At 49.1% G+C, this 15,932-nt stretch overlaps 1 protein-coding gene across 1 annotated transcript in view; it reads left to right on the top strand.

Annotated features, from left to right (window-relative positions):
- The first annotated feature begins 2,488 nt into the window (after positions 1–2,488).
- plg (plasminogen) overlaps positions 2,489–15,932 on the top strand; it is a 283,880-nt gene continuing 270,436 nt past the window's right edge. Inside the window, exons 1-2 of the mRNA XM_070891008.1 lie at positions 2,489–2,580; positions 3,764–3,776. Of these exons, the coding sequence (XP_070747109.1) occupies positions 2,489–2,580; positions 3,764–3,776 (105 nt within the window). The remainder of the gene's footprint in view (positions 2,581–3,763; positions 3,777–15,932) is intronic.

A 15,932-nucleotide genomic window follows, 5' to 3' on the forward strand; every position in this document is an offset into this window, starting at 1 on the left:
TGGGTGTATGTGGGGGGTGGGAAGTGGGTGTGTGTGGGGGGGGGGGAGTGGGTGTGTGTGTGGGGGGGGGGGAAGTGGGTGTGTGTGGGGGGGGGGAGAATGTGGGTGTGTGTGGGGGGGGGGAGAATGTGGGTGTGTGTGGGGGGGGGGAGAAAGTGACTGTGTGTGGGAGGGGAAGTGGGTGTGTGTGTGGGGGGGGGGGGGAAGTGTGTGGGTGGGGGTGTGTGGGTGGGGGTGTGTGGGTGGGGGGGTGTGGGTGGGGGTGTGTGTGTGTGGGGGGAGTGTGTGTGTGTGTGTGGGGGGGGGAGTGTGTGTGTGTGTGGGGGGGGGAGTGTGTGTGTGTGTGGGGGGGGGGAGTGTGTGTGTGTGTGTGTGGGGGGGGGTAAGTGTGTGTGTGTGTGGGGGGGGGGGTAAGTGTGTGTGTGTGTGGCGGGGGGCAGTGTGTGTGTGGGGGGGGGGGTAAGAGTGTGTGTGGCAGGGGTGGAGTGTGTGTGTGTGGGGGGGTGTGTGTGTGTGTGTGTGGCGGGGGGCAGTGTGTGTGTGTGTGGGGGGGCACTGTGTGTGTGTGGGGGGAGGGAGGAGGAGGTGTGGGGGGGAGGGAGGAGGAGGTGTGGGGGGGGGGAGTGTGTGTGTGTGGGGGGAGGAGAATGTGGGTGTGTGTGGGGGGGGGGAAATGTGGGTGTGTGTGGGGGGGGAGAAAGTGGCTGTGTGTGGGAGGGGAAGTGGGTGTGTGTGTGGGGGGGGGGGAAGTGTGTGGGTGGGGGGGGTGTGTGTGGGGGGTGTGGGTGGGGGTGTGTGTGTGTGGGGGGGTGAGGGTGGGGGTGTGTGTGTGTGGGGGGGGAGTGTGTGTGTGTGTGTGTGGGGGGAGTGTGTGTGTGTGTGTGGGGGGGAGTGTGTGTGTGTGTGTGTGGGGGGGGAGTGTGTGTGTGTGTGTGGGGGGGGGGAGTGTGTGTGTGTGTGTGTGTGTGGGGGGGTGTGTGTGTGTGTGTGGCGGGGGGCAGTGTGTGTGTGTGTGGGGGGGCACTGTGTGTGTGTGTGTGTGGGGGGAGGGAGGAGGAGGTGTGGGGGGGGAGGGAGGAGGAGGTGTGGGGGGGGGGGGAGTGTGTGTGTGTGGGTGTGGGGGGGGCGGGGTAAGAGTGTGTGTGCGGGGGGGGGAGTGTGTGTGTGTGTGGGGATTATACTTGTAGTTGCCTCTGTGAAGAAAATGGAATGCAAATGACAAATCATGGTCTTCCAAAAAAATTGAGCCGGTTTGTTCTAAATTGTTGTCATTGTCATTTTAGTTTCAAAATGTAAGGATTTTTTAATTGAAGCGTTGTTGTTTACTGTTTATACAGGGTTTCATCAAGGTAACGGATTGATTGTTTGGAAACATAATAAAAGTTTAATGAGTGTCGTCATATGTGCTATGGGCTCATTGGAACTATGGGCTGTAGACCTGACCTGACCTGACCTTGATGTGATGCATACTCAGTATAGTGCTCTTTGACTTAGCTCACTAATGTCAGTAACTGCAGGATGTGAATGGAAGTAGGGGGTCCATGGCCGGGGTACTGCCTGGGGACTGAGTAACCTTTAATCCGTGCCTGATTGTCAATCACATGCATTGACCACATCGTTAAAGTCCGTATTTCCCGTGGTTCCTGTGGTATGAAGCCTTGCAATTTATTGATCAGTTCTCTTTCTGCACTGGGGAACTATGCTATTTTAGCAGAGTCAGACTACTGGCTGACACACATTGTGCATGTCAGCCAGTGGCTCAGTGGGTAGTACCCTTGAACCCACAACCTTCTGACTCAGATGCAAGTCCCACTCCAGGGGCTTGAGTGCAAAAATCTAGGCTGACATTGCAGTGCTGAGGGAGTGCTGCACTGTCGGAGGTGCCATCTTTTGGATGAGGCGTTAAACCGAGGCCCCGTCTGCTCGCTCAGGTGGATGTAAAAGATCCCATGGCACTATTTTGAAGAAGAACAGGGGAGTTATCCCCGGTGTCCTGGCCAATATTTATCCCTCAATCAACATAACAAAAACAGATTATTTGGTCAATATCACATTGCTGTTTGTGGGAGCTTGCTGTGCGCAAATTGGCTGCCGCGTTTCCCACATTACAACAGTGACTAGATTCCAAAAGTACTTCATTGGCTGTAAAGTGCTTTGAGACGTCTGGTGGTCGTGAAAATCGCTATATAAATGGAAGTCTTTTTTTCTTTCATGCTTTCCAAACCATGAAGGACAGCTGAGAACTCATTGGTTTCTTTACTCAGATTATCAACTGTTTTATTGATAAAACCTTTTCACTAAGGGTGAGCGAACCAAAGTTTACCTCGGCGATTTAGGTTAGGCAAACATGTTTTGCCTTAGTTATCAAAGTTCATCTAGTCTTCAAAATACGCCTCTCCCATATTTGCAGGCTGCAGAGAGGCCTCGCTGTGGTTTCAAGCCCACCTCATCCGGGCAGCCTCGAATGTTGCCCCGACAACCCCTAAAGATGCTCGCTCTTGGGAGAGCCAAGAATCCAGAGGCTAAATCTGCAGTCAAATCAGGAAGAACTCTGGGGAAATTCCTCTCTGATTTCCCAAGGCAACCAAGCAAGGAGACGGCAGTTGCACATTCCTCTTCATAACTGCTAATAAATACAACTTACTCGCTCTAACCGGCACTGCAAACTCCTCTCGTATTTCCTTTCAAAGGCTTGTAGTGATTCCATGCTTGACAAGTATCTCTGCAGTTTGTTTCAGAAGGTGATGGCTCTCTGTGCAAATAAATATTTTCTGGCATCTGAACTAACTCTTTGCCTGTGGACTGCATAGGCATGATTCACAGTCCTACCATCCATACCCATCTCAAATAACCTACTCAACTCGACTGAGACCAAGCCTTCTATTATTACAACAACAACAACTTTTATTTATATAGCGCCTTTAAGATCGTGAAACGTCCCAAGGCGCTTCACAGAAGCGATGAGACAAAAAATTTGACACCGAGCCACATAAGGAGAAATTAGGGTAGGTGACCAAAAAAGGTCAGTTTTAGGCAGCATCTTAAACGAGGAAGAAGAGGTAGCGAGGCGGAGAGGTTTAGACAGGGAGTTCCAGAGCTGGGCAACAGAAGGCACGGCCACTGATGGTTGAGTGATTACAATCAGGGATGCTCAAGAGGGCAGAATTTGAGCAGCGCAGACATCTCGGGGGGGGGGGGGGCGGGGCGGTGCGGTGCGGTGCTGGAAGAGATTACATTATAATGTAGGTGCAGACATACCAGAGCCTGAAAGATCCTAAGTATAGTGCCCTTTGTTTTGTCTTAGCAATACAGGTTGAACCCCCCTTATCCAGAACCCCCTTATCCAGAACCACCCCTCGTCCAGAACCATTCCCGGCCACCGGGTGGAGCATGCGCAGAACTCCGACATGAACAAATTGAAGTCCTTCCTCGCTGCCGACTCCCGCAATCACTGGCCTGACCCCATGATCCACCGCTCCCTCCCATGATCTCTCTGCCGCACTCCCAGCCAGCCAGCCAGCCAGCCAGCCAGCCCCAATATCCCCTTGCTCAGTACCTGTACCATCTAATTTAACGTGACAACCCTTCGTCCAGAAAAATCCCTTATCTGGCACAGGCCAGGTCCCGAAGTATTCCGGATAAGGGAGGTTCAACTTGTACAACTTAAAACTCTATTGGCTTTTCCTAGAGCTATCTCCCACTGCATTCATGAGTGATCAACTGTTATGCTCAAGACTCCGTTGTGATGTGTTACCTCTAACAGGTACCCCTGCATGGTATGTACATGCCTGGAGTTCCCGAACACTGAGTGCACAATATTGCATAGATCCACTTTAAATGACACCTGTCACACATGGGCCCGTTCACCCAACTTATTTAAATTGGCATCTAACCTGTAGATTTGGCCTGAATTACAAACCCCCATCTCATACAACACATGCACAGACTTGCTATTGACCCGCCCGTGCCCAATGTGTCATTATCTCAGTGAAAGTCTTCTGCCTCTCCATTGCTTCCAATGGCCATCTTGACATGATACTCTCTCAGATTTATTGGCTTGAGATTATCCACGTCGGGTCTGAAGTTCAGCGAGCAGGCACAATTGCTAATGACGTTGGTGGAAAGGGTGTAAGTGCAAGGAAAAGCCCAATCCGGTGAAGGACGAGGCACAATCATAGAGAGAGATAGAGACAGATTCAGCCTTGGAAAAAGATGGCAACAAAGGGCACAGGGTCAAATGCAAATGCAGGAACAAATTTGTGCAGGGGGTAGGTAAAAGCACAGGGACCGTGACACGCTCAGGCCGAGTGGAAGGTGAGAAAGTGTAGGGGCAACGTAGGCAGTTAAGGGTGAAATTCAGTATCGCTTAACCTTCTGTTGCTTGGGCCCCAAGCCCTGGAAGCCCCTGCCTAAACCTCTCCGCCTCTCTATCTCTCTTTCCTCCTTCAAGACGCTCCTTAAAACCTACCTCTTTGACCAAGCTTTTGGTCACTTGCACTCATTTCTCCCTATGTGGCTCGGTGTCAAATTTTTTGCCTCATCGCTTCTGTGAAGCGCCTTGGGATGTTTCACTATGTTAAAGGGGCTATGTAAACACAAGTTGTTGTTGTAATAATAGAAGGAGGCGTGAGACTTAGCACCAGGCGCTGAGGTCTCGCCCCTCTCCAATAATTCCGGTTACCGCCCCTGGAAGGAAGTGGAGCTAAATCAAGCGCTCCACGTCCTTCCTGGCGGGCTAATGGAGTGGACGCCTCAGCAACGTTGCACACTGGGCCGTGCAACTCTGCCACTTGCGAGGGGCCGTTCCCTCACTTAACGGGCAATGCCCACCCTGCCGACTCCGCAAAGTACAGAGGGAGCTACCAGGACCGCCGTAGAGCGGGGGTGCCACGTGATCAGTGGAGTGCCGGGCTGAGCCATCGCCCAATGGCCAGGACCCTGCGAAGGAAACGGACAGCAGCGGGAAACTCACAGCACGTTTTATTTGTATTTTTCCCCCGGCCACCTTGCCTTTAATCATCGCCCCGGTAGCGACCGGCCGCCCGATTCGCCCCCTCCTGCAGATGCCGGTGATTTCGCCCGGTGCTGCTGTAGGGGGCGGAAGTGAATTTCGGGGCCGGGACGCTAATGGGCGCACGGCAATGACGTCTCGATCTCCGGGCGAAGATAATCGAGGCACAAAGTCACAGCGCCGCTGCTAAACCCCCGCACAATATGGCGGGAGTCGTTGTCAGCGGTGCGCCCGGTCGCTAAGACACTTGCGCCCCATTTGGGCGCTAACAGGAGGCAGAAATGCACTACATTTCTAGCACTTACTCAGCTGGTAGCACTCCAGGTGGGCAGAGGAAACGTTACAGGGACACCCTCAAAGCCTCCCTGATAAAGTGCAACATCACCATTGACACCTGGGAGTCCCTGGCCAAAGACTACCCTAAGTGGAGGATGTCATGTATGTAACCACAATGTAACACCACTGTATTACTGTATACACTCAACCTAGATGCACACCTTGACCACAAGGGGTGAACTTGTGGTAGTTATGCCCCAGAAGGACAGGGAGGCATTCATCAGGGAACTCCACAGCGAGCACCCAGGCACTGTGCTGCTGAAGGCCATTGCCCAGTCACATGTTTGGTGGCCTGGAATTGATTCAGACCTGGAACACTGTTCGTAAATGCACGGCGTGTGCCCAGCTGGGTAATTCCCCCAGGGAGGCCCCACTCAACCCGTGGCCCTGGCCCACCAGGCCATGGTCACGCATTCATGTTGACTACGTGGGCCCGTTCATGGGTAAGATATTCCTTATTATGGTAGATGCGTACTCGAAATGGATCGAGTGCATCATTCTGAATTCATGCACGTCATCCACCACCGTGGAAAGCCTACGTGCGATCTTTGCAACCCATGGCTTGCCGGACATCCTGGTTAGTGATAATGGCCCATGTTTCACAAGCTACAAATTCCAAGAGTTTATGTCGGGCAATGGCATCAACCACGTCAGGACTGTGCCGTTCAAGCCGGCCTCCAATGGCCACGCGGAACATGCGGTCCAAATCATTAAGCAAGGTATGGTCAGGATTCAAGGACCCTCCCAATGCCGCCTATCGCATCTCCTGCTGGCCTATAGATCCCGACCGCACTCGCTCAAGGGGGTCCCGCTTGCAGAGCTACTAATGAAACGGACACTCAAAACTCGTTTGTCCCTCATTCACCCAGTCCTGACCGACATAGTTGAGAGCAAGCGCAAGTCACAAAATGAGTACCATGACCGTAATTCGAGAGGGAGATGTATAGAAATAAATGATCCTGTATTCGTCCTCAATCACGCCATGGGGCTCAAATGGCTTGAGGGCACTGTAATTGACAAAGAGGGGAATAGGGTCATCGGGGTAAAACTCAACAATGGTCAGATATGCCGTAATTATTTGGACCAAGTAAAAAAAAAGGTTCAGCATCGACACGGAGGAACCTGAAGAAGACAATGAGATGGAGCTCACAACACTGTCAGTGAATGAGCAACAAGAGCAATCAGAAGAATGCACAGTCCCTGCGGTCAGCCCGGACAAGCCGGAATCACCACAGGTGACAGACACTCACATCAGTGTCCAACAACCAGAGCCCCAGCGCTCCACGAGGGAGTGTAGGCCACCTGAAAGACTAAACCTATGATCCCAATAAGATGTTCCCGGGGGGGGGGGGAGGTGATGTCATGTATGTAACCACAATGTAACACCACTGTATTACTGTATACACTCAACCTACAAGGGGTGAACTTGTGGGAGACACTCCTTACCTGAACACACAGGTATAAAAAGGGAGGTCCCACGCAGGGTCATCGTCTTTGGAGTCCTGTGAATAAAGAGTTAAGGTCACAGAGTGACCTTGTCCCCAGAATGTGCCTTGTGTGGTTTCATACTGTAGAGTAAGGACTTTACAGAGGAAGTACATCCTGGAGGGCGCTGAACATGCAGGAACCAAGCGCAAGCAGCGGAAGGAGCATGTGGCAAACCTGTCCCACCCACCCTTTCCCTCAACGACTATCTGTCCCACCTGTGTCAGAGACTGTGGTTCTCATATTGGACTGTTCAGCCACCTTAGGACTCATTTTAAGAGTGGAAGCAAGTCTTCCTTGATTCTGAGGGACTGCCTATGATGATGATGAGCACTGCAGGTTTTGACCATATCTGAGGGAGTGCTGCACTGCTGGAGATGCCGTCTTTCAGATGGAGCGTTAAACCGAGGTATGATCTGCCTGTTTAGGTGGATGCAAAATATTTCACGGCTGTATTTAAACGACAACAATAACTTGCATTTATATAGCATCTTTAAGGTGGAAATACATTCTCAGGCACTTCACAGAGGCATGATCTGAAATAACTGGATGTCGAGCCAAAGAAGGAGATATTAGAAACGGCAAGAGGCAGGTTTTCAGCTGGGGAGCAGGGAGTTCTCCCAGGTGGTCTTTTATCTCTTGTGCAGTTTGTAGAACCTTGCTGTATGCAAATTGGTTTCCATCATGTTTCCCAACATAACTACAATGACTACAATTCAAACGTAGTTTATTAACCGCAACGTGCTTTGGAACGTCCTGCGGACATGAAAGACGTTACAGAATAAATAAAACTTCTTTCTTTAGGGGAGGGTTGTAAAGGATTGAAATCCACACCTGCAGTTTTTGCACATTACATTTGCAATAGCGCTCGTCCGAACTTGCATTTGGTGGTTTCGGACAGGGGTGACCATTCGTGCTGAAATAGGGTAAAAAGAAAGAAAGACTTGGATTTATATAGCGCCTTCCATGGCTACCGGACATATCAAGGCGCTTTACAGCCATTTTGGAATGTAGTCATCTGTTGAAATGTAGGAAACACAGCAGCCAATTTGCACACAGCAAGCTCCCACAAACAGCAATGTGATCATGACCAGATAATTAGTTGTTTTGTTACGTTGATTGAGGGATAAATATTGACCAGGAGACCATGGATAACTCCCCTGCTCTTCTTTGAAATAATGCTATGACATCTTTTATATCCACCTGAGAGAGCAAACAGGACCTCGGTTTAAGGTCTCATCCAAAAGAAGGCACCACCCCCTGGGAGTGCCAAACTAGATTTTTTGTGCTCACAACCAACCTTCTGACCTAGAGGCGAGAGTACTACCCACTGAGTCACAGCTGCCACATAGGGTAGGTTGGAGCTATACATTTCTTGCACGAGTATTTTGGGGAATAACTCGGGAACAGAGCTCTCTGTAGCCATTCTCTTGTGGCACCGTGACTGTTATAGTTTGGATTTTCTCCCAACATTTGTAACATGCTCATGGCATAGCGGTAGTTTCCATAAGTAGGTTGAGAATGCTTTCAACAGAAATCTGCACCTTCATATGTGCTGCGGGTGGGAATGCGTGCCATGGGACTATCTATTGGTCAGAGTCTTGGTCAGTGGGAGCTTTGGTCAGACTGCATCTGGCGAACTGCATTCAGTTCTGGGCACCACAGCTCAGGGAGGGTATACTGGCCTTGGAGGAGGTGTAGCGTAGAATCACCAGATTGATACCGGGTCAACCACACTTGATCAGCTCCGCTGGGCAGGCCACATTGTCTGCATGCCAGACACGAGACTCCCAAAGCAAGCACTCTACTCGGAACTCCTTCATGGCAAACGAGCCAAAGGTGGGCAGAGGAAACATTACAAGGATACCTTCAAAGCCTCCCTGATAAAATGTCAGGGATTCCGTGCGTTGCAAACATGGTTGCGAGGCTCTCCACAGTGGTGGAGGTTGTGCCCGAGTTTAAAATGGTGCATTCGATCCACTTTGAAAATGCATCCACAACTACGAGGAACATTTTGCTCATGAATGGGCCCGCATAGTCTACGTGCACCCGCGACCACGGTTTGGTAGGCCAGGGACTCAGTGGAGACTCCCTGGGGGCATTGCTGAGTTGGGCACAAATGGTGCACTTTCGGACGCAGAGCTCCAGGTCCATGTCAATACCAGGCCACCAGACGTGGGATCTGTCTATGGCCTTCATGAGAATGATCCCTGGGTGCCCGCGGTGGAGCTCCCGGACAAATGCCTCTCTGCCTCGCAGAGGCATGACTACTCGGCTGCCCCACAGCAGGCAGTCTGCTTGTAGTGATAGCTCATGCATGCGCCTGTGAAAGGGTTTTAATTCCTCGGGGCAGACATCGCGAGCCTCTGCCCAGTCACCGGTTAGGACACATCTTTTTACTAAGGATAACGTGGGGTCGCTGGCCGTCCAGGCTCTGATTTGGCGAGCCGTCATGGGCGAACCTGTGGACTCAAAGGCATTGATTGCCATGACTATCTCACAGTCCTGTTCGTTAGACCCTTCCGTGGTTGCCAGGGGTAGTCTGCTGGTCTGTGCCTTATGGTATAGTCGTAGGACGCCAACATGAGTGCCCACCATTGAATTCGCGGTGAGGCATTGGCGTTTATTGCCTTGCTCTCGGATAGGAGGGACGTGAGGGGCTTGTGATCGGTTTCTAACACAAACTTGGCCCCGTAAAGGTATTGGTGCATCTTTTTGACACCGTACACGCACACGAGCGCCTCCTTCTCTACCATTCCGTACCTGTGCTCCGCCCACGAAAGTGACCTCAAGGCATAAGCTATGGGTTGTAATTTGCCCGCACTATTGACATGTTGCAAAACGCACCCGATCCCATACGCTAACGCATCGCATGTGAGAACTAGCTTTTTACCTGGATCAAAGAAAGTCAAAACATTGTTGGAACACGGAAGGTTGCGTGCCTTATTGAAGGCGCATTCCTGGGCATCCCCCCAAAACCAATCACATCCCTTCCTGAGTAGCACATGGAGAGGCTCCAGCAGCGTGCTGAAGTTCTGCATAAAGTTCCCAAAGTAATTGAATAGCCCGAGAAAGGCGCGCAGTTCTGAGACATTCCGGGGCCTGGGAGTCAGGCGAATTGCTTCTGTTTTGGATTCTGTTGGGCGGATTCCATCAGCGGCAATCCTTCTACCCAAAAATTCAACCTCAGGTGCAAGAAACAGGCACTTGGATTTCTTGACTCGTAGGCCTACCCTTTCCAACCGTTTTAGTACTTCCTCCAAATTACGGAGATGGGAGTCGGTGTCCCTGCCCGTGATAAATATGTCGTCTTGAAAAACAACTGTCCCCGGGATGGACTTGAGCAGACTCTCCATGTTGCGCTGGAATATGGCAGCTGCTGACCTGATGCCAAATGGGTGTCGATTGTACATGAAAAGGCCTCGATGTGTGATGATGGTGGTGAGTAGCTTGGATTCCTCGGTCAATTCTTGCGTCATATACGTAGATGTGAGATCTAATTTTGAGAAAAGTTTACCTCCAGCCAATGTGGCAAATAAGTCCTCCACTCTGGGCAGCGGGTACTGGTCCTGTAGGGAGACTCTGTTTATGGTAGATTTGTTGTCCCCACAGATTCGTACGGATCCATCAGGCTTCATGACTGGGACAATGGGACTTGCCCAGTCGCTAAATTCCACAGGTGATATAATGCCTTCCCGCAGAAGCCTGTCTAGTTCGTGTTCAATCTTTTCCCTCATCACATAGGGTACAACTCTGGCCTTGTGATGGACCGGTCTAGCACCCTGTGTGATGTAGATTTTGACTTTGGCCCCTTTGAAAGTGCCCACACCTGGCTGAAAGAGATGTTCAATTCACTTTATAACTGTTGAGCAGGAGGTCCGTTCCTCTAATGACATGGCATGGACATCATCCCATTTCCAGTTTAGTTTTGCCAGCCAGCTTCTCCCCAGCAGTGCCTGTTCACTGTCCCTTTGTGTGTGACAGAGAGCATGGCGCTGCCGAGGACTGGTACGATTTCTTTGGTATAGGTCCTTAGTGTGGTGTCGACCCTTGTGAGTTTTGGTCTGTCTCTTTTATGCGGCCACAATTGTTCAAATTGTTGAGTGCCCATGAGAGATTGACTCGCTCCCGTATCCAGCTCCATGTTGACAGATATCCCGTTGAGTAGGACCCTCATCATTATAGGAGGCGTCCTGTTGTAGGAGCAGCGACCATTGATCGTGTTGACCCGCTGTACATCGGTGTCCCGGGTACTGTCCCCACCATCTTCTGGTCTGCTTTCCGACCCATCCAATTCGTATACAGCCGAGCTGCCGTTTTTTTTGCACATGCGGGCCAAATGCCCTGTATATTCACAATTTCTGCAAACAGCCTGCTGAAATCGACATCCCCTTGACGAGTGCCCACCCCCACACCTCCAGCACAGACCTTTTCCATTGTTCAAAGTGTTCCCAAAGAATGAGCTGCGTCTGGCTGATCTCTCTTGAGCTTCTCTCAGTTTGTAGTTGATTGCTCGCATTGTGGGTTGATGAGGTGTAAACGGCCATTCCTGTGGCCCTTGATGGCTTCTGCCTGCTGTCGAGAGCCTGTTCTCCCGGTTTTGTCTGTGTGTGGGGGTAGCAGCTTGTTTAGTGCTGTGAACTTCTTGTTCCGATATTTCGTTAGTTGTCGTACCTGCATTGTAAATCAACCTCGTTTCTTCTTCCCCTACTAAGAATGTCTGTGCAACCAGTGCTGCTGTCTCTAAGGTCAGGTTCTTGGTCTCTATGAGCTTTCGGAATATGCCTGCGTGGCCTATTCCTTCAATGAAAAAGTCTCTCAGCATTTCTCTCCTCAGTTCATCGGAGAACTCACATAAACTAGCCAACCTCCGAAGTTCCGCCACGAAGTCTGGGTATGCTCTGGCCCACACAGCGTCTGTAGTTGTAGAACCTGTGTCTGGCCATGTGTAGGCTGCTCGCTGGCTTCAGGTGGTCTCTTACCAGTGTGCTCAATTTTTCAAACGACTTGCTTGCTGGTTTCTCGGGTGCCAACAGATCCTTCATTAAAGCGTATGTTTTCGAGCCACAGCTGGTCAAGAGATGGGCTCTTCTCTTGTCTGCCTTATCGTCGCCTAACCAGTCTTTGGTTACAAAGCTTTGCTGGAGCCTTTCTATAAAGTCCTCCCAATTGTCTCCCACATTGTACTTTTCATCTGATCCGTTTTTCGACATTCTGTGGATTCTGTAATCCCGTAACTCGTCGCCACTGTAAAGTCCTGTCCGCTCAGTACAGATTCACACGAGGCATGTAGTGAAGTCAAGGTCACTCTGGATCTGCACCTTTATTTCACAGCTCTGGAATGCTGCACTTGCCTGAGACCTGTCCTTATATACCTGTCTCTTGCAAGTGCACCCCTGGTGGTAAGGTATGCTGGTGGTTACAGGTCATATCTTATTACAGTCATGTATAGCATGTTCGGATACAGTTATATATAATAATGTAAGATACATGACAGAGGGTTAAACTTGACTTGTGTTCCCTTGAGTGTAGGAGGTGTAGCAGTGATCTGGTTGAGGTATTTGAATTGTTAAAAGGATTGGTTAGGGTGGAAAAGGAGAAACTATTTCCTGAGGTGGGGGAATCCATAAAAAGGGGACACAATCTTAAAATTAGAGCTCGGCCATTGAGGAATAAAATCTGTGAGCACTTTTTCACACAAAGCGTAAGGGAAATCTGCAGTTCTCTCCCCCCAGCCCCCCCAAAAGGCTGTGGATGCTGGATCATTTGGAGTTTTTGAGAGTGAGATGGAAAGAGTTTTGTTCAGTAAGGGTATCAAGAGATATAGAGCCAAGGAGGGTGAGGTAGAGATCAGCCATGATCTAATTGAATAGCAGAACAGGTCCAAGGGGCTGAATGGCCTCCTCTTGTTTCGACGTATTCACAGATGTGACACAATAACGCGGTTGGGCACTACGAACTAATCACTGAGATGGTTGAATTGTCGAGTCCTCCACTTAATTCAAAAAGACCCACTGAAGACCACAGGAAGCTACTCATAGTTCATTGATCAGTCTCTGCAGGTAGATTTGTACTGCATATTGACAGAAGAGAGTTAATTAATAAACAATTACCTTCCCTTTGATAGTGAGTTACAGTAAACCACCTCCGACTGGTATCAGCTTAGTCTAAAGGTTAACATTTCACAAGAGTATGAGGCACATCAGCGCGATTGTATTGATGTGCAGTTCCACCGTGAAAACCTGCAGTAACATTTACTGTTGGAACAAACTCCAAAAAGATTTGAGCTCCGCCAGCGAAAAATTAATTGTACTTCCAAAAGCAACATGTGCCATGTGTTTGCAAGGAAGGATTCAACAAAGAGAAAGACGTGCATTTATATCGCACCTTTCACGACCACCGGATGCCTCAAAGCGCTTTACAGCCAATGAAGTACTTTTTGGAGTGTAGTCACTATTGTAATGTGGGAAACACAGCAGCCACACAGCAAGTTCCCACAAACAGCAATGTGATAATGACCAGATAATCTGTTTTTGTTATGTCGATTGAGGGATAAATATTGTCCAGGACACCGGGGATAACTCCCCTGCTCTTCTTCAAAATAGTGTCAAGGGATCTTTTACCTCAACCTGAGAGAGCAGATGGAGCTTTGGTTTAACGTCTCATCCAAAAGATGGCACCTCCAACGGCACGGCACTCCCTCAACACTGCACCAGAGTGTCAGCCTAGATTTATGTGCTCAACTCTCTGGAGTGGAACTTAAACCCACAACCTTCTGACTCAGAGGCAAGAGTGCTACCCACTGAGCCACAGCTGGTACTGTGCCCTGATAGCTGAGAGCATGAATGTCATGTTATTTTGGGAGGGCGGGGTGGGGGGGGGATTCTTATCCATTTCCAACAGCAACTTGCCTTTAAATAATGCCCTTAACACAGTACATGTCTCAAGGTGAGTCGCAGAGCAACAGGCAGTAATAGGAGTACAACTGAGGCATGGTTAGGGAGGTAGATTGTGAGGAGAGTTTTACAGGTGGACAGAGAGGTAGCAAGACAGAGGAGACCAGAGTGTAGGGAAAGCTTTACTGAAGGTTCTGGCTCCATTAGTAGAACACAAGGAGGGAGCAGTTCCAAGGAGGCTTGAGTCAGATGATATGCACTGGCACATAAGGCTTGACTAGGTGGAACACGACAGTGGAGGGATTTGTAAATGAGGACAAGGATTAGAACCAGTGGAGGTCAGTGAGTGTTCGATCGGGGGAATCAGCTTTATGGCCCCTAGATCGCTAAACAAATTCTAGGTAAGCCTCTTTCGGATCAGACGTTAAACCGAGGCCCTGACTACTCTCTCAGGTGAACATAAAAGATCCTATTTCAAAGAAGATCAGGGGGGTTCCACCCCAGTGTCCTGGCCAATATTTATCCCTCAACCCACATCGCTAAAAAGGATTATCTGCTCATTACCACATTGCTGTTTGTAGAACCTTGCTGTGTGCAAATTGGCTGCTGTGTTTCCCTACATTACAACAGTGAGTACACTTCAAAAAGTGCAATGGGATTTTTATGTCCACCTGAGAGGACAGATGTTTAATGTCTCATTGAAATGACAGCAACTTTAGCAGTGCAGCATATCCTTGGTACTGCACGGAAGTGTCAGTCTAAATTTTTCGCTTAAATCGCTGGAGTGCGACTTGAACCCACGACCTTCTAACTCAAACTCCAGAGTGCAACTACTGAGCCATGGCTGGCACCTCTGAAGGAATGTGTTTGCCTCCATGATGTTCGCTGCACCCTGCAATCCAGTGCACCAGGGTGCAGTCCCAGGAATCTCTGCCCTCTAATGCCCAATCAGTGGCCATCAGTATCCAGCAACAGGGGCATGGCTAGAATAGAAATGATAGGTGGCGCTGGCTTTTAGTGACACATGTGGAGCACCCCTCTCCTAGTGATTGCATGTGCATCAGGAAGCCCATAGGGCCAAGGCCACCAATATAGTCATAATAGGGGCAGTTGGGTTGGCTGACAGGATTCAGGAAAGAATAAATTAAAAAGCAGCAAGACAAATGTCAAGGCTCTAGAGCAGAGCAGAGTTTTGGGTAAAAATAAGCAGAGTGGGTCAGGAAGGGACAGAGAGAGTAACAGAGGTTATAGGGCATCAGTGACTAAGGTGACATCAGGGAAGAATAGAAATAAGTCAAAGCTAAAGGCACTATATCTGAATGCGCGCAGCATTCGCAACAAATAGATGAATTAATAGCGCAGATAGAAATGAATAGGTTTGATCTAATAGCCATTACGGAAATGTGGTTGCAGCGACCGAGGTTGGGAACTAAATATTCCAGGATACTTAACTTTTAGAAGCGATAGGCAAAATGGAAAAGGAGGAGGGATAGCCCTGATAATAAAGGATGGGATAAAGACAGTAGAGAGAAAGGATCTTAGCTCCGAAAATCAAGAAGTAGAATCAGTTTGGGTGGAACTAAGAAACAGCAAGGGGCAGAAAATACTAGTGGGAGTTGTTTATAGGCCCCCAAACAGTAGTCGTAATGTAGGGCAGAGTATAAATCAGGAACTTAGAAATGCATGTAATAAGGGTAATACAGTAATCATGGGGGACTTGAATCTACATATAGACTGGGCAAATCAAATTTGCAGTAATAATGTGGAGGACGAATTCATGGATTGTACACTAGATAGTTTTCTAGATCAGTATGTTGAGGAACAAAGCGGAAAACAGGCTATTTTAGATCTACGATTGTGCAATGAGAAAAGGTTAATTAATAAAGGGGCCCTTAGGGAAGAGTGACCATAATATGTTAGAATTTTATATTAAGTTTGAAAATGATTTAGTTAAATCTGAAACTAGGGTCTTAAATCTAAACAAAGCAAACTGCATAGGTATGAGGGCGGGTTGGCTAAGGTAGATTGGGAAACTACGCTAAAAGGAATGACAAGCAATGGCTAGCATTTAAAGAATTAATATATAATTTACAACGAACATACATTCCTTTAAGGCACAAAAACTTCACAGAAAAAGTGGTCCAACCGTGCCTAACAAGAAAAGTTAAAGATAGTATTCGATCAAAGGAAGAGACTTATAATGT

This window comes from Pristiophorus japonicus, chromosome 9 (genome assembly GCF_044704955.1).
Source record: "Pristiophorus japonicus isolate sPriJap1 chromosome 9, sPriJap1.hap1, whole genome shotgun sequence".
Lineage (NCBI taxonomy): Eukaryota > Metazoa > Chordata > Chondrichthyes > Pristiophoridae > Pristiophorus > Pristiophorus japonicus.